The sequence below is a fragment of the Aquarana catesbeiana genome, linkage group LG09 (assembly GCF_042186555.1).
Source record: "Aquarana catesbeiana isolate 2022-GZ linkage group LG09, ASM4218655v1, whole genome shotgun sequence".
Lineage (NCBI taxonomy): Eukaryota > Metazoa > Chordata > Amphibia > Anura > Ranidae > Aquarana > Aquarana catesbeiana.
In genome coordinates, this window is record NC_133332.1 from 33,706,742 (window position 1) to 33,730,565 (window position 23,824).

Here is a 23,824-nt window from a genome sequence, read left to right on the forward strand (position 1 = left end):
TGGTTTCAAAAATGCAAAGTGTGGGGGACTTCGAGGCTCATGCTATGGTTTGTTTGGCTGCTGTCGTGACCTGCAGTATAAGATGGAACTGGGCTCTGGTACAGTCCAGTGTGTTATGGTTCAGCAACGCAAGGGACTAGGTAGGGTTGCCACCTGTCCGGGATTCACTCGGACAGTCTGGGTTTTAGATCATGTGTCTGGGTTTCAGTCCACCTAAAACCCGGACACATCAGAGGCAGTCCTGCAGCACAAGTCCTTCTATCCCCCTCTCCCTTCCCATCAGCTTCCAGTGTTTTTAATTATATTGGTGGGGGGGGTGCTTTAGCTGGGGTACAGACTGGCCTGGGGGGGATGTACTGGGGGATAGACTGACCAAGGAGGCATTATACTGGAGGACAGACTGACCTGGGGAGATGTACTGGGGTACAGACTGACCTGGGGGGATGTACTGGGGTACAGACTGACCTGGGGGGATGTACTGGGGTACAGACTGACCTGGGGAGATGTACTGGGGTACAGACTGACCTGGGGGGATGTACTGGGGTACAGACTGACCTGGGGGGATGTACTGGGGTACAGACTGACCTGCGGGGGACTGTACTGGAGACAGACTGACCTTGTTTAATTTATCTACGTTCCTTAAACTTCTCCCATCATTAACACCATTTGGCCACACCCACTGTTCCTCATGGGATGCTACATTGGCTGCAATTCTACTCTTCTTGGGGCACCCAAAGGTGCTCCAGGTCTTTTACAATCCTATAGTGTTAAATGCAAAAAAAAAATGTTGCTAAAGTGTTCGGGTTTGGCTTGATGAAAAGGTGGCAACCCTAGGACTAGGTCTGGATCTAGCGTGGTGTTGATCAGAGTAGAGGCCATTCTAAAAATCTTAGCCCAAAATTGTTGCACAACAGAGCAGGTCCACCAGATATGGACACGAGAGCCTTCTTGGCCCCTACATGCATTTTAACACATGGAAATTTTTTTTGTAAAAGTCTCTGGCAGCTTGGATGGAGGCATCTCAGTTGTCTGCTATTGTATTCAGAGAGCCACGGCTCCTACAGCTGCCCGCATACCTGAATTGTGATGGCATCTCATAGGATACAGTCACTGCTCAGCCAGTAATTTGCCACTTGGCTCAGGTTGATTTTTAGATTGACTTTTGTTGACCTGGGTGGTGCCTTCAGGGAAACCAAAACTTGAATTTCAGCTTATTCAGCAGAAATCATCAGAAATTTGAGCCATGCGTAATACTTAACCTCAACAAGGGAGTTTGTTCTGTTTTAAACCCTGATCCCTCTGCAAGGAAAAATGTGTTTTGTTTTCTGTGGTTTCTTTTTTTTTATTATTTTTTCTTTGTGCCCCCCCCCCAAAAAAAAAATTCTGATGTAGGCCAGAATGACGTGTCCCTGGTCTTGCAGCCTATGAATACTTATATCACTAAATACCAGGGTTTTTTTTCAGTGGGAATGCAGTTCCGGCACCTCCAGCACTGGAAATATGTAATTGCAAGGGGTGCTGGGGTGTGCTGGAGGGTCTGTTGTTGCTGGCTGCTGGGGGGCCTATTGCCTTTGGGGGGAGATCTACTGTTGTGGGGGGGGACAGTTGTTGCTGGGGAGGTCTATTGTTGCCGCTGCAGGATCTATTGTTGCTGGTCATGATCTACTTTGGATGAAGGGGTCCATTGTTACTGGCTGCTGGATGATCTATTGATGCTGGCTGGTGGGAGAACTATTGTTGCTGGTATGGATCTATTGTGGCTGAGGTTTATTTTTTGTTGCTGGGGAGGTATTTTGTTGTGGGGGGGTCCACTGTTGCTGGGGTGGATCCATTGTTGTTGGGGTATTTTTTTTGCGGGGGGGGGGGTTCTTTTGTTGCTGGGGGGGTCTATATTTGCTGGGGGGCGGGGGTCTATTTGTTGATGACTGCAGGGATCTATTTTACTGCTTTTCTTGATATCATTTACAAATTCCACACAAATTACTTAGTATCACAAAATGACACTTGGTTCTGTATCCTTCAAAAGGGGCAGAACTGGGAGGTGGGTAGGGGGTAGAACCAAAGGACGGTGCTTGGAGGTGGATAGGGGTCAAAGACAAGGAGTGAAGTGCAAGGGAAGAGTACCTGCACCTATTCTTTGAGAAAAAAAGCCCTGCTAAATACTACCCCCAGGAGACTGCAGGATCAGGTGCACAGAGCGGCCAGAGGCAGGGTCGGATCTAGGGGGGGTTGGCTGGACTCCCCCCCAGATTTTAGTTATGCCCCCTCCAGGCTGCTATTGACACTGCACTTGATCCTCTGAGCTCCTCCTCCCTCCACTGCAACACTGGGCTCCCTATGTCCTCCCAGATACTATCTGCTCTGCACCCTTCTCCCAAATCCAACCTCAGAGCCGGCTGTTGTAGCTGCACTATTGTTGGGGTGAGACAGAAAAAAGATAGAGGCGATCTGAAACTTGGGGAGACAGGAAAATAGGGGGAGAGGGGCTGGACTTTGGAGATAAAGAAAAATAGGGGAGGGTTGGACTATAGAGAGACAAAAAAATACATGTGGGGTTGGACTGTGGAGAGACAGAAAATGGGTGCTGGACTTTGGAGAGTCAAAAAAATTGGGGGGGGGGGGGTTGTTGGGTTTTGGGGGGCTGTACAATGGAGAGAAAGAACATTGGGAGGTAGATTTTGGGGGGCTGTACGATGGAGAGACAGAACATTGGGAGGTAGATTTTGGGGGGCGGTACAATGGAGAGACAGAACATTGGGAGGTTGATTTTGGGGAGCTGTACAATGGAGAGACAGAACATTGGGAGGTTGATTTTGGGGGGCTGTACGATGGAGAGACAGAACATTGGGAGGTTGATTTTGGGGGCTGTACGATGGAGAGACAGAACATTGGGAGGTTGATTTTGGGGGGCTGTACAATGGAGAGACAGAACATTGGGAGGTTGATTTTGGGGGGCTGTACAATGGAGAGACAGAACATTGGGAGGTTGATTTTGGGGGGCTGTACAATGGAGAGACAGAACATTGGGAGGTTGATTTTGGGGGGCTGTACAATGGAGAGACAGAACATTGGGAGGTTGATTTTGGGGGGCTGTACGATGGAGAGACAGAAAATTGAGGGGTTGATTTTGCAGGGCTGTACTTTGGAAAGACAGAGAAATGGGCACACCCAGTGTATGATTGCTAGCGGTCAGCTGAAGGGGGGCCAAGATGGCGGTGTGGGACCCAATCTATTTCAGTCAAACAGTAGATTGCAGTGGGACAACGCAGGATTCACTGTGCGGGTCGGTATGTTTTCAGGTGAGAACGCCGCAAAAGAGGTAAGAGGGAGGAAAAAAACATGGCGGGGGGGGGGTAGTCAGATACAGGACCTTTTTATAATTTCTTAAGTATGGAAAATCCCCTTTATGTCCGGACATTGCCAGTCTAGAAATAACGTCCGATTACCAGTATAATGTCAGTCTCTTTTCTTTTTTTAGGTTACTCTCCAATTCCAGGAGTCGATTTCCAATAAATAATGCTGTCCACTGATTCCTCAGCAGGTATGTACACAGCTAATAATTCCATCCAGAAAAACAGGAATCAAACAAAAATAAAATAAAAGCTGTTTCTATTAAAAGCAACATTAAAAACAAACATTCATTTTATTGCAGCTTATCAGTTTTTAGATGTGATGGTTGCATTCGTTTTCTTTTTTAGGCTTTCTTTCTTCTATTTTCACCCGGTGATCCAGCCAGTAAGTCTGTGTTTTTTCAACAGAACAAGCTGTCCTGCAAATGTATCAGTTTAGAGTGCTGAGGCAAACCATTTACCATTGACAGGGGAGCTCACAATGATCAGCTTTTATTTATTCATATAAAACCTTTATCCCAAAAGAAAAAAAATGTTGCTGTAACTGCTTGTGTAATTGCAGTGTGAGTTGGAGTTCAGCTATAGCTTGTTAGTGTATTTAAATATGCCAGTACATCTAACACTCCCCTCCCCTAGATTAACGATGCTGCTGTGCCTCCTGTGCTCCTTCCTCCAAAGCGGGGGCACTTTAATGTGGGGGGGGGGGTTGTGTTACTGGTCAGATCACCAGGTGAAAACAGAGAGAAAAAGCCTAAAACAAAGGAAACGAATGCAGCCACCACATCTAATGATTGGTAAACTGCAATGTATTACATTTTTTGTTTTGGTTTTAATGCCAAATTCAAATTGAAATAAAAATGACATAGCGGGGGGGGGGGGGGGGGGTATTTCCCATTGCAATTAGTCCAAGTGACATTTTCTTCTTCAGGTTAGAGTATGAAAATTTAACTTCCGGGAAAAAAAATTCTATTCTAAATAGAGCTGGGAAGGATAAAACTTCTGACTCCATGGTATTTGTCAGGGTGGGTTTCCTGATGGTGACAACAGTAGACGGTATCTGCATAATGTGTGCTAAATGGCTTCTTGTAGTCTCCATCGGAAGCCGATGTGATAAGCTGACAAAGTAGGAGCATTGGAGGAATTCAATAAAGATTCTGCTCCACTTTTCTGCCATTATTCCCTCTTATTAACCACCACAGCCCCGGAAGATTTACCCCCCCCTTTCATGACCAGACCATTTTTTGCGATACAGCACTGCGTTACTTTAACTGACAATTGCGCGGTCGTGCGACGCTGTACCCAAACAAAATTTGTGTCTTTTTTTTCTCACACATAGAGCTTTCTTTTGGTGGTATTTGATCAACTCTGTGTTTTTTTTTTTTTTTGCGGTATAGATAAAAAAAAGACCAACAATACTGAAAAAAAAAAACAATATTTCTTACTTTCTGCTATAAAACACATCCAATAAAAAAAAATGGAAAAAATCTAATTTCTTCATCAGTTTAGGCCAATATGTATTCTGCTATATATTTTTGCTAAAAAAAATCCCAATAAGTGTATATTGATTGGTTTGCACAAAAGTTATAGCGTCTATAAACTATGGGATAGATTTATGGAATTTTTATTTATTTATTTATTACTAGTAATGGCAGCGATCAGCGACTTATAGCGGGACTGTGATATTGCGCAGGACAAATTGGACACATAGGCCCCATACACACTATTAGATTTTCTGCAGATTTTTGTCTTCAGATTTACCAAAAACGTGTAGTAGAAGGTCCTACCTGATTTCATACAAATTGAAACTCTTAAGCCTCATACACACGGTAGATTGTTGGCCAACTGAGCGTCTGATTTTTGTCAAAAGGGTGTGTGCCAGGATCTTGTCTTGCATACTAACGGTACACAATTGTCCTGCCACAAACACGAACGTAGTGACGTACAGTTGAACCTCGGATTACAAGCATAATCCGTTCCAGGAGTATGCTCTTAATCCAAAGTACTCGCATATCAAAGCGAGTTTTCCCATTGAAGTCAATAGAAACTAAAATAATTTGTTCGGCATTGACTTCAATGGGATGCAATACCGCATGTGGCCAGAGGTGGGGGGGCACAGGAGAGCCTCAGAAATGGCCGGCTGATGTCGGCTGACCTTGGCAAACATCAGAAAGGCTCGAAACTGGGTATTTTCATGTATTTCCGTGTCTTTCCGAGCATTACAGAACGGCGGTGATCGACTGCGATCGCCGCTGTTCGGCTCAGCTCCGGCGCCCCCACCAAATGCGGTACTGCAGGCTCTATTAGGGTGAATTCTGCTTGCCTTGCGCGACAACACTCGCAAACCTAGTCAGAATTTTTTTTTAAAAAGTTGCTCGCAAATCAAAACGCTCTCAAACCAAGTTACTTTTAAACCGAGGTTCCACTGTACTACAAGGAATTTCAGCTCTTGAGCGCCACCCTTTGGGCCCCTTTTGCTAATTTCGTGTTTGGTGAGCATTGATTCCGAGCATGCGTGTTTGTACTTTCGACTTTTGTGTGACGGATTTGTGTACAGAACATACGAAAATCTGACGTCAAGCTGTCGAAAATTTACTAGCCTGTCATCCAACATTTGTTGGCCGAAAATTGGACAACAAAAAAGGAGCGTACTAATGGTTTTAGGACAGCAGTCTGTCAACAGACAATCCCCTGCCAACAATCATACCGCGTGTACAAGGCTTTAGGCCGGGTTCACACTATTGCGAATTGGATGCGGGATCTCCGCATTAAATTCGCAATAGCAGGAGAATGTGAATGGCTCTCTATGGAGCCGGTTCACATATCTCCGATGCGGCTCCGGTGCAAATTTGCACAGGAGCTATGTGCGTCTTTTGGTCCGTTTCAGGTCCAAATTCAGCCCAAAATTCGGGCTGATATCGGACCTGAAATGGTGAATCAGGACGCACAGGACCTCTGCTGTGAGCCACATCGGCATTAGGTGTGAACCCAGCCTTAAGGTGTAACCTCATATGATATGGTTTTGGTAAATCTGAAGACAGAAATCTGCAGAAAATCTAAGGCCGCATACACACGGGCGGACTTTTCGACTGGACTGGTCCGACGGACTTTCCAGTGGACTTTCAACAGACTTTTGACGGACTTCCGACTGACTTTTTAACAAACGGACTTGCCTACATACGATCACACAAAAGTCCGACGGATTCGTACTTGATGATGTACACCGGACTAAAATAAGGAAGTTGATAGCCAGTAGCCAATAGCTGCCCTATCGTCGTTTTTTGTCTGTCGGACTAGCATACAGACGAGCGGATTTCTGGGTCTGGCGGAGTTACGACGTAAAGATTTGAAGCATGTTCCAAATCTAAAGTCTGTCAGATTTGAGACTGGAAAAGTCAGCTGCAGGTCCGGTGAAGCCCACACACGATCGGACCAGTCAGATAGAAAAGTCTGCTCGTGTGTACGCTGCATAATAGCGTGTATGGAGCAACTGCACTTGCAGAGGGCTTTGCAAAGTGGACAGTCTATTTGCCTTCAGTAAATCAACCCCAAAGTGACACTTTTTTGGAGACCAGTGACACCAATACAGTAATCAGTGCTAAAAATATGCACTGTCACTGTACTAATGACACTGGCTGGGAAGGGGTTAACATCAGGGGCGATCAAAGGGTTAAATGTTTTCCTAGGGAGTGCTTTCTAACTGTGGGGAGGTGCTGTTACTGTGAGAAGGCAGAGATCTGTGCCTAGCAGGAACACAGGATCTCTACCTTTCTTCTCCCCTCGAGAATGCTCGGCGGGTCCCAGTGGACCTTGGGTCTGCCGGACCTGCTGATTGGCTCCTGCTGTGTCCAATCACAGCAGGAGTGGGTCGTGGGCAGTGCGCATGTGCACCCCAGACCTGGAACTGCAGAATCATGTACAGGTATGTAATTCTGCACAGGGAAGCCAACTTGCTGCCGTACAGGGGGCCCCGGGGTTACAAACAAGTTAGGGACTGTAGGTTTGTTCTTAAGTTGAATCTGTTTGTAAGTCGGAACAGGTACATTTTTTAAGTGTAGCTCCAGCCAAAAAATCTATTTTTAAGTCTTTTAGATAACCCTTCCCTAGGCTATCACCCCTGTAACATTTGTTTTGCTGTCTGTGCCCCTGTTCAGAAGATTTCACCTCACTTTCTGTCCCAATGACAATTGGATTTTGAAAATTTGGGGTTATTAGGGAAATAAGGATTGGTGATAAAGCATCAGTGGAGACACCTTTTTCCCATATTAACTCTTACAGGAGTGAATTTCCCTTCCTAGGGGTAGATTTCATCTCACTTCCTGTTGTCTCCCTCCGTTTGTAAGTAGGAGTCGTTTGTAAGTCGGGTGTTTGTAAGTAGGGGACCCCCTGTATATTTACAGTCTACGGTCGGCAAGCGGTTAATGTGTTGCGCCAAATTCATAAAGCATCTACAACACTTTTGATTCCGACAGCGACTCAGGCACCTAATTCAGGTAGTTCTAACATGCACCACTTTTACATTGTGGTGGAAATTCAAAATAAAATACTGACAGTTTACATCTTATGAAAGTAGAGCTAATTAAAGTGGAGTTCCACCCAAAAAAAAAAAATTTATAAAAGTCACAGCTACAAATACTGCAGCTGCTGACTTTTGATATAAGGACACTTACCTGTCCAGGACGTCCGCGATGTCCTCACCCAAAGCCGACCTGTCCCTCAGCTCCACGTGGAGGCGCCGACATCTTCAGTAAGGGAATCAGGAAGTGATGCCTTGCGGCTTCAACAGCCTGGTTCCCTACTGCGCATGCGCGAGTCACGCTGCGCGTCCTGACTGGTCCCTGCTGTCTTCTGGGACCTGTGTGTCTACCAGAAGACAGCAGGGGGGACGGAGGAGGGGCCGGACATGGTGTAGATCACCGCAGAATCTGCGACGATCTATCGCCAGAAGTGGGAGTAGATACCTGGATTATACAGGTATCTACTCCCCCCTGAAAGGTGCCAAATGTGACACCGGAGGGGGGGGACCAGAAAAGCGGAAGTTCCATTTCCGGGTGGAACTCCACTTTAGGACCAGTTCTCCTTTGGCGTACAGAGAGACCCTGGCACAGAAAGATTTTGCGATAGTGTCTTATGTCCATGCTAAAAGTGGCGCAACGTGTGCCAAATCCAAGTACTAGACAGGCACGTGAATTTGGCGCATGTTGTATCACTTTTAGAACACGAGAGACACTTTAGCAAAGACTGTCTGCACCGGATTTTATGATTTCCAGGGGTAGTGTTGTCCTCCATGAACAGGAAGTGCCTAAACATGGACATTTATGGTAGGATCACCAGATATTATTTTAACGATTTTACCCCCTTCCAGGCCATTTTTTGCTATTTAGCGCTGCATTGCTTTAACTGGTAATTGTGCGGTCATGCAACACTGTACCCAAATCACATTTATATCCTTTTCTTATACAAATAGAGCTTTCTTTTTGTGGTATTTGATCACCACTGGGTTTTTAATTGTTTGTGATATAAACGAAAATAGACCGAAATGAAAAAAAAACAATATTTTTTACTTTCTGCTATAAAACATATCCAATAAAAAAATTTTAAAAATCAAATATCTTCATAAATTTTGACCAAAATGTATTCTGCTACATGTCTTTGGTAAAAAAAATCCTAGTAAGAGTATATTGATTTACGTGACAGTTATAGGGTCTGCAAACTATGGTATATACTGTATACTGAATATTTTTATACTACTGATGGTGGAGATCAATGGCTTATAATGGGACTGCGATAGTGTTGTGGGCAATCTGACAAAAACTGACATTGTAATAACTGACTAACTGCTACTGCCATTACCGATGACATTAACACAGTGATCAGTGATAATATTATACACTAGAGATGGGCCAAACACCCCCCTGTTCGGTTCGCAGCAGAGCTCCCGAACAGAGGAAATGTTCAGCCTGGAGCCGCAAACTCCATTAAAGTCTGTGGGAGCCAAACATGAAAAATAAAAAGACCCCATTTTGAAGGCTTATATGCAAGTTATTGACCATAGAAGGGGCATTGGGGGTCTGGGTACTGCCCTGGGGGACATGTATGGATGAAAAAAACATTTTTTTTAAAACAATTGTTTTTAAAGGAGCAGTGATTTTAGTGATGCTTAAAGCGCAACAATAAAAATGAAAAATTCCTTTAAATATATTGCCTGGGGGGTCCCCTTAGTCTGCCTGTAGTGGTGCATCTGTAACATACATAGAACATGCTGCAGCAAAAATGACATTTCTAAAGAAAAAAAAAACAAATCAAAACCCATTTAAATTGACTCACGGTTGCAATTGCCGGCCAGCAATATAAAAGAAAAAATGATTTGTGGGGGGCGCGCCATTTTTTTTTTTTTTGGTGTGGGGTTCCCCTTAAAATCCATACTAGACCCTTAGGTAGGATTTTGGGGGGACCACGCAACTTTGTTAATAAAAATCTTTGCGTGGGGTTGACATCAACATGAGGACAAGTTGCTTTTGAGTGGTCCCCCCTGCCCCAAAGCACCCACCCCCTATGTTGAGGCCATGTGGCCTGGTATGGTCCAGGAGGGGGGGCGCTCACTCATCCCCCCTTTCCTGGCCTGCCAGGCTGCATACTTGGATAAGGGTCTGGTTTAGATTTTGAGGGGTCCTCACGTCGTTTTTTTTTTTTTTTTGGCGTGGGGTTGCCCTAAAATCCATACCAGACCTAATTTTTTTTTTATTCAGCTGTCAGTGGGGAATCCCGCTGACAGCTGATGACTCATTGGTTGTTAAGGACATGGCAGCCAGATTCCCGGCCCCGCTTCTTAACAACCAACTATTCACTGCATCCTGATTGGCCCAATCAGAGCGCAGAATGCATTGTGCAGCGTGCCATGCATTGCAGGGCATTCAGCGCGGTGAACACTCGTCGATCACCCTGCAAATTTGGGTGTTCCCAAATGGGTCGAACAGCCATTGTTCGGTCCGAACTCATGCTTGGGCCGAACCGTTCGCCCAACACTACTATACACTGTCACTGTATTTATGATACTGGCTGGCAAGTGGTTAAAATTGGGGGCGATCAAAGGGTTAAATATGTGCCTAACAATAGTGTGTGTACTGTGTGATGATTTTACTAAGCAATGTGCTTTGCAGGGAGAAAAAAAAAGCACATCACTGCTGACAGTGAAGAGCCCTGTGTTGTTTACCAACACAAAGCTCTGGTCTGTCATTCGCTCAGCTGATCAGTGGGTTCCAGACATAAATCATTGGCAGGGACCCGATAAACATCTTGTGCTGCAGCAGATTACAGCACAGCAAGGGCAGCAGGCCTGGGCTCATGCACCCCCTACCCAGGAATACCAAATCACGTAGATGTTTATGATTTGGCACAGCAGGGCCACACTGCCGCACATGGACACAGAGAAACAAACAGCTATTTCTTCAAAATAACAAAAGGTTGCAATTTGCAACAAAGTAAAATCCCTGCACATACATCACCCAGAGGGAAATGTTTTCAGCTTTCAGCGCTGTTGCACTTTGAATGATTGCTAGGTCAAGTAACACTGTACCCATATGAAATTTTTATAATTTTCACACAAATAGAGCTTTCTTTTGGTGGTATTTAATCACCTCTGGGATTTTTATTTTTTGCCAAAAAACGAAAATTTGGGGGAAAAAATGTTTTTTTCTTAGTTTCTGTCAGAACATTTTGTAAATAAGTAACTTTTCCCCTTCACTGATGTGCGCTGATGAGAAGCACTGAAAGGCACTGATGGGCAGCATTGATGAGCGCTGATAGGCTGCACTGATAGGCTGCACTGATGGGCACTGATGGAGCAGCACTGATGGGCACTGATGAGAAAGCACTAATATGCTGCACTGATGGGCACTGATAGGTGGCACTTATGGACAATGATAGGTGGCACTGATGGGCACTGAAAGACAGCACTGACTTGCATCACTAATGGGCTCAGAATGGCATTACTTCTGGGCACAGATTGGCATCACTCCTGGGCACTGTTGGGGCTGCACTGATGATCAGCTGATCGGCTCTCCTCTCTTCACACTCTGCCAGTGTGAGGCGAGGAGAGCCGTTTACAGGCACTTCCTTGTTTACATGTGATCAGGTGTGATTGGACATAGCTGATCACATAGGTAAAGAGCCGAGTCATCGGCTTTTTACCGAGATTAGGGCCACGCTGTGTCCTCCCGCGGACGTGATGAGACTGCAGTGACGTCATATTCTGGGGTGACATCATGTGACGTCACCCCAGAACGAGAGAGTATAGACAAATGACAGCGGGCGGGGGGTAGGTAAACAAACACTTTTTTTCTTATACTTACAAATACCGTTTTTCCACTTCCTGGTTGAGTGAGGCACTGGTGATGTAACCCTGGCCTCACTAATGCATCCTAGGAAGTTCCTGTCAAATGTTCTAGGAGGCCAACCCAGAGTTCCACAAAATAAAAGGAGATGGATTCAGCTGCCCTTAGTATAAATAGCTGCCATAAGAGGGATGTGGAGGAAACGAATATAAAGCGTGGAAAGAAAAAAAAAACAACAATTATCTATAAGTATCTGTTTGTAGATTGTTATTCCTAAACATTTCTGACGTTGCCTTTGTTGTAATTGTTATGATAGAGATGAAGTTTCTCTTAAAAATGCTTTACAAACAATGGCTATCATGTACTGATATAATGGAATACAGAGGAGGAAATGGACTCATTTCTAGGTTGGATTACACATTTAAATAATATTCCTATTTCTAATTCCTACAGGTCTCGGCAGACATGTTTCTCTGGAGGAAGAACTCCACACAGACTACACCTAGTTCCTGGTGTGACCAAGGCCTTTTCTTGTGTCTCTGGAGACAATCACTGTGTGAGAACTGTCGAAAAAAAATCCCCCCACAAACCCATTCCTTCATACACCGTCATTGCGGATATCTTGTGTTTAGTTTAGAAAGTAAAAACCCCCCACCATCCACAGCTCCACCAATGAAGTTCTACCTATAAGGACATTCCTGGATTATCTGAGATACCAACACACCAGCATGTTCCAATCCTAGAGCTACCTTCTACTCCGAAATACTTAGAACATTGGGATGATATTAAAGTCTGAAAGTCAAACTGTCTGAGATCCCCAGACAATCAGATACTCACTTTCATTGTAAAAACTGCTAGAATTATGAAGAAGCTGATAGGATGTTATGGAACAATACGGGCTGTTCTTCTTTCAGGAACTGTGATATATGAAGACCATTGTTGGATGTTTACTATTCACTTTATGCTGTTTTAGCTCTCTGCAGCATCTTTGTCTTACTACTGTGTATTTTTCTTAATTTAACACTCCTTTCAGTTCTGTGTGGCGGGGGCTCATGCTTTAGTTACAGATTTATTTGGTCTACACTTGACCCTTTTGTAAAAAGTGTCAGAAAAAGCTTGGTCTTCAAGTGGTTAGAAGAGTGAGTGATGTGTTGCATAAGCTTCTGATGTTGGGCATAAAATGTCAGGACAGTTCACCCGCCCCCAATGACCCCTTTTTGGAAAGTATACACCCCAAGCTATTTGCTGAGATAACCCTAACCCTATAGAAAAGCCTCTTTTCTGTGCCCCTCTTAATATTGGTGGGTGGGTAGCTTCAGCCCAGCACTAATTTTTGGCCATCCAGAGGCTTGTCTCCATTATACCGGGAACATGGATAGGTGCTAATTACCAGAAACACATACCTTTTTCTTAAAGGAATACAATCACAATTATGGCACAAAAAATGAGTCTCTGTTAAAAAAGGGACTAGCCCCTTTAAAAGTCCAATGTAAACAGTCACTCTTATGTGGTTGCAGCTCCTCAGAAAGAACCTGGTGGATCCTCCAATCATATCACCATAAACGGACAAGCCAAGGGCGCAACCATCTGAGTGTAGCAATTGCTACACTCAGATGGTCGCGCTCTTGGCTTGTCCATTTATAATGACATAACTTTTTATTGCATGAATTCTCACAGATGTGAATTTAAAACGGTTGTAAACCCTGCTTTGTTATTTTTACCTACAGGTAAATAAGGCTTGCCAGGTAAAATGAATAATAAGGCTTACCTATAAACAATAGATAAATGATTCAAAACTATTAGTCAGTAGCAAATAAACATCAAAGCGGCGCTCCCATCAGTTAACAAAAAACTGACTGGCTAGTATATGGTCACTACCATATACGAAAAAAAGGGTTACAACAGATAGACAAGTAGATGTTGGTGAGATAACAGTCTCTAGTGGATACAGATGGAGTTTGTAGCTGATAAATGATGAGTGCACCTTTCACCAAAAATCCTCCACCGCGTGCTCAACACACCCCGCAAGGGTTTAAACTCACCAAAACCAAAGGGTTATCATGCCTCAATCAGCATCCTGCAGATCCGGGTATCTTGACGGAAACCTCTGAAATCCAGGCACATAGGAAAAGAGACTCGACATAGTCTATTTCCATTTAACCCTTTATTAAATAACTCGATAAAAGTTCAAATTTCCATGACACTGTGAGGGATCAGAAGTGATCGTATAGCTCAATGTCAGTATTAAATGGGCTTTGAGTAGATCACTCTTCCTAAAAGCCAAAGGAACCGAGTGTGCTTCGGTGGAGATTGCATCCATGAGTCATAGAATTAGACTATGTGGAGTCTCTTTTCCTATGTGCCTGGATTTCGGAGGTTTACATAAAGATACCCGGATCAGCAGGATGCTGATTGAGGCATGATAACCCTTTGGTTTTGGTGAGTTTAAACCCTTGCGGGGTGTGTTGAGCACGCGGTGGAGGATTTTTGGCGAAAGGTGCGACAAACTCCATCTATGTCCACTAGAGACTGTTATCTCACCACCATCTACTTGTCAATCTGTTGTAACCCTTTTTTTCCATATATGGTAGTGACCATATACTAGCCAGTCAGTTTTTTGTTAACTGATGGGAGCGCCGCTTTGATGTTTATTTGCTACTGACTAATAGTTTTGAATCATTCATCTACTGTTTATATGTATGACTTTTTTTAAGTGGCTGCTGATTGAGATATATCTTCATTTAGTTTATGTACATAATATTACCTGTGCTGAAGTCATTTGCTACTCCATAGCGCTGAGATAGGAAGAGTGGGGTAGGGCGAGGTTTTTTCTTCCTTTTTTTAAAATAAGGCTTACCTGTAGGTAAAATGAATATCCCCTAAACGTGCATCGTTTAGGAGATATTCAACCTGCATGCAGCTGCTGACATCAGTGGTGCATGCACTCTGAAGGTTGAACATACCCTGCCAGACCTTCAGAGCTTCTTGCCGGACTTGAGGGCTCCCGCACGCATGTGTGGGAGTGACAAGATCGCGCCTCCGGCCAATCACAGTGCTGGAGCCCGCAATCCCGGAAGAAAGGACAGGAGAACATGTCAGCCCTCTCAACGGTGACCGGGTGCCACTGGAAGGGCTTCATTCTAAGGAGAGTATTTCATAATGTGCTAGTATGCTTCGCACTAGCACAGTATGCCATTGTCTTACAGGTTTTTGTACCTATAGATAAGCCTATAATAAGGCTTACCTATGAGTACTGTAAATATCTCCTAAATGTGCGCGGTTTAGGAGATATTTACTGTACATGCAGCTGAAGATATGATCGGTGCCTGCACTCTGAAGGAACAGCCACCCAGGCGTTTAGAATCCTGTGCCATAAACAGCAGCTCCCTTGTGCATGTGTGGGAGTGACGTCATTGCGGCTCCGGCCAGTCACACAACCGGAGTCCATGAACCCGGAAGGGAGCGACCTCCAGCAGTGACAGCGCATCGCTGGAATGCTTTGTTTTCAGACAAGTTTCACATAATGTGCTAGTATACGATGCCTTTACCTTTCAGGTAAATTTAAAAAAAAATTTAAAAATGACTCAGTGGTTTACTACTACTTTAAAGCGGTGCTCCAGCCCCCCCCATGGAAAAATTAAAAGTCAGCAGCTACCTATACTGTAGCTGCTGACTTTTAATATTATGATACTTACCTGTCGGCGCGGAAGGAGGAGTGGGTCCAACGTAAGTGGAGTCAGGGACCTGTCAAAAACAAGTACCTGCTTCCCCCCTGAAAGGTGCCACCGGAGGGAGGGAGGAGACAGATAAGCAGAGCTTCCACTTTTTATTGGAACTCTGCTTTAAGCCCCCTTTCACACTGGGGCGGGGGCGGCGTCGGCGGTAAAGTTTTACCCCCCGCTAGCAGCCGAGAAAGGGCTAAAAACCACAGCAAAGCGACTCTGCGGAGGCGCTTTGCCAGCGGTATAGCCGAGCTGTCCCATTGATTTCAATGGGCAGGAGTGGGGAAGGAGCGGTGAGTACATCGCTCCTTCCCCACTCCAAAGATGCTGCTGGCAGGACTTTTTTTCCCGTCCTGCCAGCACACCGCTCCAGTGTGAAAGCCCTCGGGGCTTTCACACTGGAGACAAAGCAGCAGCACTTTCGGGTCGGTTTGCAGGCGCTATTATTAGCGCAATAGCGCCTGCAAACCGCCCCAGTGTGGAAGGGCCCTAAGCAATTTGGTGACTAAACAGATTAAACACCACATTTCAGTGTAATATAAAATCTGGTCCTAAAGGCGGACTATACCTTTAACCGCTTGGCATCCGCGCTATAGCCGAATGACGGCTACAGCGCGGACCTGATACATCATATGATGGCCTCCCCTGTGCACGTGCCCTGCGCGCGCCCTGCAGGGCGCGCGTCGAGCGCGCTGTGATCGCCGAGTCACTGAGACTCGGGTGATCACCGATCTGTGTAAGGGGCCGGTCCCGGCCCCTTACCATGTGATCAGCTGTCAGCCAATGACAGCTGATCACATGATCAAAACAAAAGCTCTGTGATCGTTTTTTTTTTCTCCTCGCGCTGACAGTGCGAGGAGAAAAAAAAGCCGATCACCGGCTCAGCAGCAAGGGACATCGGTCCCGAAGAGGAGGAGGCAATAATGCCTCATATGTGCCTCAATTGTGCCAGCAGTACCCACTGACAGTGCAACCTGCCACATCACAGTGCCCACCAGTGCCACGTATCAATGCCCATAAGTGCCACCTATCAATGCCTACAAGTGCCACCTATTAATGCCCACCATTGCCACCTAACAATGCCCACCAGTGGTGCCAATCAGTGCCACCTAGCAGTGTACAAGATCAGTGCCCATCACTGCCACCCATCAGTGCCCATCACTGCCACCTATCAGTGCCCATTGGTGCCGCCTCATCAGCGTACATCAATGAAGGAGAAAAATTACCCTTTTAAAAAATTTTATAACGAAATATTTAAAAAAATAATTTTTTTTTTTTAAAAATTCGGTCTTTTTAAATTTTTTTAACAAAAAATAAAAACCGCAGAGGTGATCAAATGCCACCAAAAGAAAGCTCTATTTGTGGGGAAAAAATGATAAAAATTTAATTTGAGTACAGTGTTGCATGACCGCGCAATTGTCATTTAAAGTGCGTCAGCGCCGAAAGCTGAAAATTGGTCTGGATAGGAGGGGGGTTTAAGTGCCCGGTAAGCAAGTGGTTAATAACACAGAGTGCAGAGCCCTCTCATGGTACATGTGTGTGTGTTTGTGTAAAAGGTCTGTAATATTAATGGTTGTTCATGCACAATTCTGTATATTTTATTTCATAATCATTTTTTTAATATATTTTTTAATTTTATTTTTAGTATTACGAATGAAGGTGCCACAACATTTGGCCAATATACTAAAACAGGGATAACCCTATTATTTTTGATGGTATAGATTAAGATTGAACTGGTGGTACTGGATCTAGTGGTAAGCACTGAGCAGTTCATGTTGGATGGATGGATGGCGGTCGTCATAATCAGTTTGTAATTTATCCTGCTGATTTTAGGATGTAAAATTGATTTCCGTGATTTTCAATAAAAATACATTGACTGTAATATTATTTATTCAAATGCTATTGTACCTCAAACATGGGAGGGGGATCTCACCCTCCTGGTCAGTGCTGTCATTTAAAATCACATTATGGAAACTGCAATAGGGTCTCTTCTGCTGCAGCAGGAAGAGTGAGACTCCACTGTGCAGATGGTAAATCTGGAAGGCATATTTTGCTTTATGACAATATATTGAGGGTCTTAGCCTGCCAGTGTCTACCCACAGGCAGGGGCAAGCTCCTGAGATACCCCAAGGCCAGGATGTAAAAATGCAACCCCCCGCCTTTCTCTATTCAGTGCTACAAAAACTAACAAAAATGTAAAATGATAAAAAAGATGAGGCAAGGAAATAAAGGAATCAATAAAAATATGAATTGTACAAATTTTAACATCAAATTTGGGGGTTAAAAAAAACAATTAGGGTCAACTACAAATGCTAGTCTATTCTGTGATTTGTCCCTTTTATAAAAAGCACTAGATTTATGTTTCTGGCACAAAGCATTTTTTTTTATTTGGTGCTACAAACATGTAGGGATGCAGTTTTAATTTTTTTTTTTTTTTACATATAAATGAGTTCATTTAAACTAATTAATGTTAACATCGGGATAATAAGGGGCTAAAATGTATTATTTTTTTCTCACATAACAGTAATTCCTGAATGAAAGCTACAATACAAACTTCCAGGCCGGGTTAACACAGATCTGCCGGAGTGCTTTACTGCTCCAGCTGATGTCTGTGCCTGGTTGAAGTAGGGGGCAGTGTGGTGCACGATTCAGCGCATCCCCTGGCCCTTTTTTTTTTTTTGGACAAACTTTATTTGAAATGTACAAACCGTACACTTAATTCATGGCAATGCACAGCAATGCGATGTGCTGCCATACAGTGCCATGCAATTCTGTGAGCTGCATGTCTGCATTTAATCGCAGCATGCTGCAGCACAGCCCTAGGCTGCATTGTAGTATGAAAGAGACACATAGGCAACACTTGTTTTCTGTGTGTCCTTGTGGTGACACACAATTCTGCAGCTTTAGGCTATGTTTCCACTATTGCGTCCCCAAAGTCGCGCGATTTACACTGCGATTGTGCGTTGCGATTTGTGGTGCGTTTTGTTGCGACTTTAATAACGACTTTGTGCGACTTGGATGTTCTGCGATTTATTCCTAGTGATGTAATTCCTTATCCTGCTTATTTATTTCCCCTTCCTCTTTGGTTGTCACGTGTTGTATGTTTGTTAGCAAACATGTTGGCTATGCAGTATGTTGGGTCAGCAGTCATTTTGGCTGCTGTAGCAGCATTTATAGATCAAGAAGAGGAGGATAACCGGAGGAGGAGAAGGCATCGCTTTTGGATACATCCCATCATTGCCCAAAGGGAAGTGAGAGGCCAGTTTGGGGTCCTTTACAATGACCTCCGGGCTCATGAAGACAAATTTTTCAACTATACAAGGATGTCAATTAGAAGGTGAGAACATTTTTTGATGTCAACTTGCAAATGCTGCCAGATATATTTCTGAAAATGTGTATATGCCTGGTCATTATGACTCTTTTTAGTATTTTTAGATTTGAATAGCTCGAAGTGTTAACTAGAACCTGATCAAATTGTTAGAAAAATGGAACTCCATTTGTAAATGTTTGATTTTTACATGGTCAGTGTAGATACTAGCCATATTTTTTCTCTTTACAGTTTTGATGAATTGTTGGCTTTGCTCTCTAGTCATCTAGAGCGCCAAAACACCAGTTTCAGAAGGAGTATTCCATCTGCTGAAAGACTCATAATAACATTGAGGTAAATGTTCATACCTACTGTTTCTTCTTCTTAACTTCTATGTGGCTTTTGGAGATCCACATCATTCTTTCATCATCTTTACATGAAATCCAAAAATAACTACTAGCATGTAATTGTGCGTAAGCTTGTTTTTAAAATCTTAACTCTGCCTCTACATCACCTGTGTCTTTCTCCTGCTCCTCTTCTTCCTTCTTCACTTCCTCAGGCACCTCCTTCCTAGCTCTTTTTTTTGGGTTTATTGATGTAGCTTAGTGTCAATATGTATCATTATCCTAAAATGTATGTACTTTTCCATTTTAGGTACCTGGCAACTGGACATTCCTTTTCCAGTTTGCATTATGAGTTTTTGGTTGGCAAAACTACTGTCAGCAATATTGTCCACGATACCTGCCGAGACATCTGGAATGTCCTTAGTGATTTGGTTCTGAAGAAGCCCACTTCCGAAGATTGGTGCAAGAAAGCTGAACTTTTCTGGGATCGTTGCAATTTCCCAAATTGTCTAGGGGCAATTGACGGCAAACATATGAGGGTAGTGATGCCCATTGGCAGTGGAACAAAATACTATAATTACAAAAAATATTTTTCTTTTGTCTTACTTGCAGTGGCTGATGCCAATTATTGTTTCAGCTATATAGACATTGGATCATATGGCAGCAGCTCAGACTCCAGTATTTTCCAAAGATCTTCCTTTGGAAGAATGTTGCGGGAAAATGGTCTGGACCTGCCACAGGACTGTCCGTTGCCAGGAACAAATGGGCCGCCAATGCCATTTGTGTTTGTTGGGGATGAGGCCTTTGCTCTCAGTGAGCATCTATTAAGGCCTTATTCAAATCGGTGTTTGATTGAAGAGAAGCGAATCTTCAATTACCGGTTAACGAGGGCAAGACGAGTGGTAGAATGTTCTTTTGGCATTTTAGCCAACAAGTGGCGTTTGCTCCATACCCCCATTAATTTAAAACTGGAGAATGCAATATCTGCAGTAAAAGCAGCATGTGTTCTTCATAATTTTGTTAGAATTCGTGATGGCTATCTTTTTGAAGATTCCCTCATGCACGATCTGGAAGGTGCACAATGGAGTGCCAGTAGGGGAACCACCAATGGTGCCAGTGTGCGTGAGGGATTCTCATCTTATTTTCTGTCTGCTGCTGGTTCTGTCCCCTGGCAGCAGGATGCCATAGCATAATGTATGTCATGCATTTTCTGTGAATATTATTTAGATGTATGTTATGTTTCAGTGCATCCAAAAGCATAATAACAGGTATTTTCCTCAAATTAGAAAAAAGGATAAGCCGAAAATACACAATGTAAACAAAATAATTTTTATTTTCTTTTTTTTTGTGCAGGAAAGCACACAAAATTTTTTAGTTATGTGTTTGGGTGAACTACACCATTTTGTTTAATTTTTACCAAGCACAACAAATAGTGAAATAATAAACTATTTCTCTCTGAAAAACACCAAAATAAAAATCTTTCAAAAATAAAAAAAATATCTGAATCTTTTTTACAAGACAACTCTTTTTGCAATAAGGCAAAAATAAAGAAATACGTTCCATGAACTTAAAAATTCAACAGCTGTTGTTTTGGCCTTCTCAACCAAACAAAAAATAGAGAACAAGTCTTAAACACACATCAATAATAATAGTAAATTACAATTGCTCGTATGTTTTGTTTTCAGTGGTCCCGGAAACTGAACTATTGGTTGGTCCAGGAAAATCCACTGATGGACCAGGGTAATATTTCCTTTCCAGAAAAGGCGGAACATGACTGGGTGTAGGCTGCCTAAGTTGGTGAGTGGTTGGGGGGCCAAGGGTAGAGGTAGTGGGGTCAGGAATTGGATGCAACATGCGTGGCCTTGAGGGATTCAGCATATTACCATACTGGTCACAGTATGGACGGTTTATTGGTGGAGCATACTGTGTACTTGGAAAGTGAGTGTATTGTTGATAAGGGGGATATTGGGGAAGGGGGGGTTGCATATATGCTGAGGATGTTGTTGGCCCCTCACCCACAAATGATTGAGCAGTTGACATTAAAGCCATCCTGAGTGCATATTTTTTCTCAGGGGGTACCTGTTTACATATGCCTAAAATTACAGTGAGAAATGCTGTGTCTTCACACTGGTTTTCAGCCATTTTAGTGGACATCTGACTGACTACATCTAAAATTTTATCCATGGGTTTCCCAGGCCGGGCACTGCCCCTTGAAGACCTTCGCAAAGGCCTAGAGACATTGCTAGGTCCTGGTTCTGCATCCTCCTCATTCATTGAGTTTGATGTTGACCTTGATTCATCTACGAACAGTTCCTTGTCAACATTGTCTTGGAATTGTTCTTGCTCCTCCTCCTCCGCAGCTTCCTCTGCCTCATCTTCTGCTGCCAAACCATGTGTGCTGTCTTCCCAGCTTGCTTGGGTTCTGAAATACAAATCACATATTTTTTAAGTAAGCATTACTATTTGATATGTAGAATTCATAACATATGCCTGCTGATAACTTACTCTCGCATTTCCAACACTGGTTTCAAAAAATCAAGATCCCCGGCATGGGCATATGGGGCTAATCTTTTTGAGCCGGAACCACTCCTTCCTTCTTTTAATTTGCGTAAGTACCGTTTGTAGCAGTCTTTGAGACTTCTCCATCGAGTTTGTAACGAGTGCACTACAAAATATAAAGCAGATTATAAATTTTTAAAAAAATCTTTAGTGACTGCCTATAGGTCATTCATTTGCTAGGCTGCATAATTGATATGGATGGTGTTAAAACAACCGCTAAATATATTACCCATGACACCTACATAATTTGACATGTGCTGGAGGATGTTGACAGGGCCATCTTTAATATTATTTAATATTATTAGGACCGTGGTCAAATATTATTTGCTGGCCCACACACACAGATTTACTTTCCTGCAGCCACAGGTAACAGGAAAGTAACTATATAAATTCCACCATCAACACAGATAGTGTTGACAGGGGATTACCTCCTGCCAAACCATTGTGATCTCCTGCCAGGAGAAGCGGTCCCCACCAAGAAAACAGTGCACACAACCATTGGTTACAGAAAGTGCTAAGCAGCATATATCAACCACCTACTTTTTGTAGAACGTTCTGTGGCTGAGAAAGAGTCCCAGGTCTCATAATATATGCGAGCCACCTCCAACCATGCTCTCTCCTTCTTTGCATGATCTTTGTAACCTGGATCTCTGAGGTCATATATTGCCGGACGTTGTCTGACAAGCCGAATAATTTCCTCATTGTCATGCACTTGTCGCTTATTTTTTTTAGCCCTAGGCATGCTTCCTGCTGTCTTCCACACTCACATACATTGATATAGGAAGTGATGTATTTGGGAGGAGCAGAGATCATGTGCTTCCGTAGACTTCCGTGGAAGTCGCAACAAAGTCGCGGTGTCAGACATGTACATACGACTTCATTGCGACTTAATACCTTTCTATGGAGAACAAGTCGCACCGAAGACGGAACAAAGTAGTGCAAGAACCTTTTTTCGAGTCGCTGCGACTTGAGTCGCACCAATTAGAACGGGGACCATTGAAATACATGGGTTTTGACTTGTCATGCGACTTGACATGTGTCAAGTCGCAAAATAAGTCGCACTAGTGGAAACAGAGCCTTAGTGGATTCTATGGCTGTGATTTCTGTTGCAGATTGTATGTTCTGAAGTTTAAAGTGTAACTCCACTTTTGTTGAGAAAAAAAACATTCCCCTCTGGATGATCTACGTACATTGGAAGGATTTTTAACAAACTTTGTTGCAGATTCCTACCTTTTGTTATTCTGAAGAAATCCCTGTGTGTTTCTTTGTGCCCATTTGGGAAAGTGAGTCTAATGGGAGTATCAATCAGCTGCTGCACCTGCAGGGCTCTAATGAGGAAAGCTGCTGCTCCTGCATCCCTTTAGACGTGATTTCCTATTGGGAGTATCTCACTAAAAATTACATTTTTGTTGCAGGGGATGCCTGAAATCTGACTTGTATCTTAGGCAGACTTCTGGAAAAATCAGTGTGTCAATCACATAAGCAGGCAATGATGTTTCTGGGGGGCGTTCTGTATACATTATGTGTACAGAACACCTCCAGGCTGCCATATTGCATTGCATTTTCAGAAAATTACAGAGCTGCAAATTGAAAAGGAAAGTTTTTTTTTAATAACATTCAATTACAATATGATTAGTGTCGCAATTGTATACACTATATTATTTTTTCTCTATTTGCTATTTTTTTCCCCCACAAAAGTGGAGTTACCCTTTAAATGATTCTGTACAGATCAATGAATGATGTTATTGCCATAAAAATAAATACAAAATTACAATAAATATTTATTTCTGTAGACTTTCATTTTAAGAGAGTGAATCTCTTTTTTTCAGGTAAATGTGAAATATTATCTATTCATTTTGTTAGCGACTGTGTTAGTGACTTCTCATCCACTCCTGCCTGCCATTAAAACCTCTTACTACAGCAGCACCCACACAGCAAATTGAGAAAGCCTATCCCAGTCTTCTGCCTCTGTGTCATGTGATCCTTTTGTCCCACTGCCGGGACAATCAGGAAGTGATGATAGATTTCCTTATCCACTTTGGCTCTCACACCTGTTTACCCCTTAGGCCCCTTCCACACGGGCTTTCCGATCAGGTCCACCTGTCAGTTTTTCAGGTGGACCTGATGGGACCCTCCAGTCTCCCCTATGGAGCTGCAGGTGTCAGTGATGATATGTCCGCTGACACCCGCTGCTATCCAATCCACCTATCCG

General features: G+C 43.5%; 1 protein-coding gene and 1 long non-coding RNA gene across 2 annotated transcripts in view; both read left to right on the forward strand.

The window, feature by feature from the left end:
* LOC141108898 (HLA class II histocompatibility antigen, DM beta chain-like) overlaps nt 1–12,716 on the forward strand; it is a 68,395-nt gene extending 55,679 nt beyond the window's left edge. The window contains exons 5-6 of the mRNA XM_073600867.1: nt 3,479–3,541; nt 12,134–12,716. Of these exons, the coding sequence (XP_073456968.1) occupies nt 3,479–3,513 (35 nt within the window). The 3' untranslated portion in view covers nt 3,514–3,541; nt 12,134–12,716. The remainder of the gene's footprint in view (nt 1–3,478; nt 3,542–12,133) is intronic.
* Nucleotides 12,717–14,256: 1,540 nt separating this feature from the next.
* On the forward strand, nt 14,257–23,390 carry LOC141107487 (uncharacterized). The gene is made up of 2 exons (XR_012235914.1): nt 14,257–18,309; nt 22,695–23,390. It is a non-coding gene; the product is annotated as an uncharacterized lncRNA (long non-coding RNA).
* The last annotated feature ends 434 nt before the right edge of the window (nt 23,391–23,824 follow it).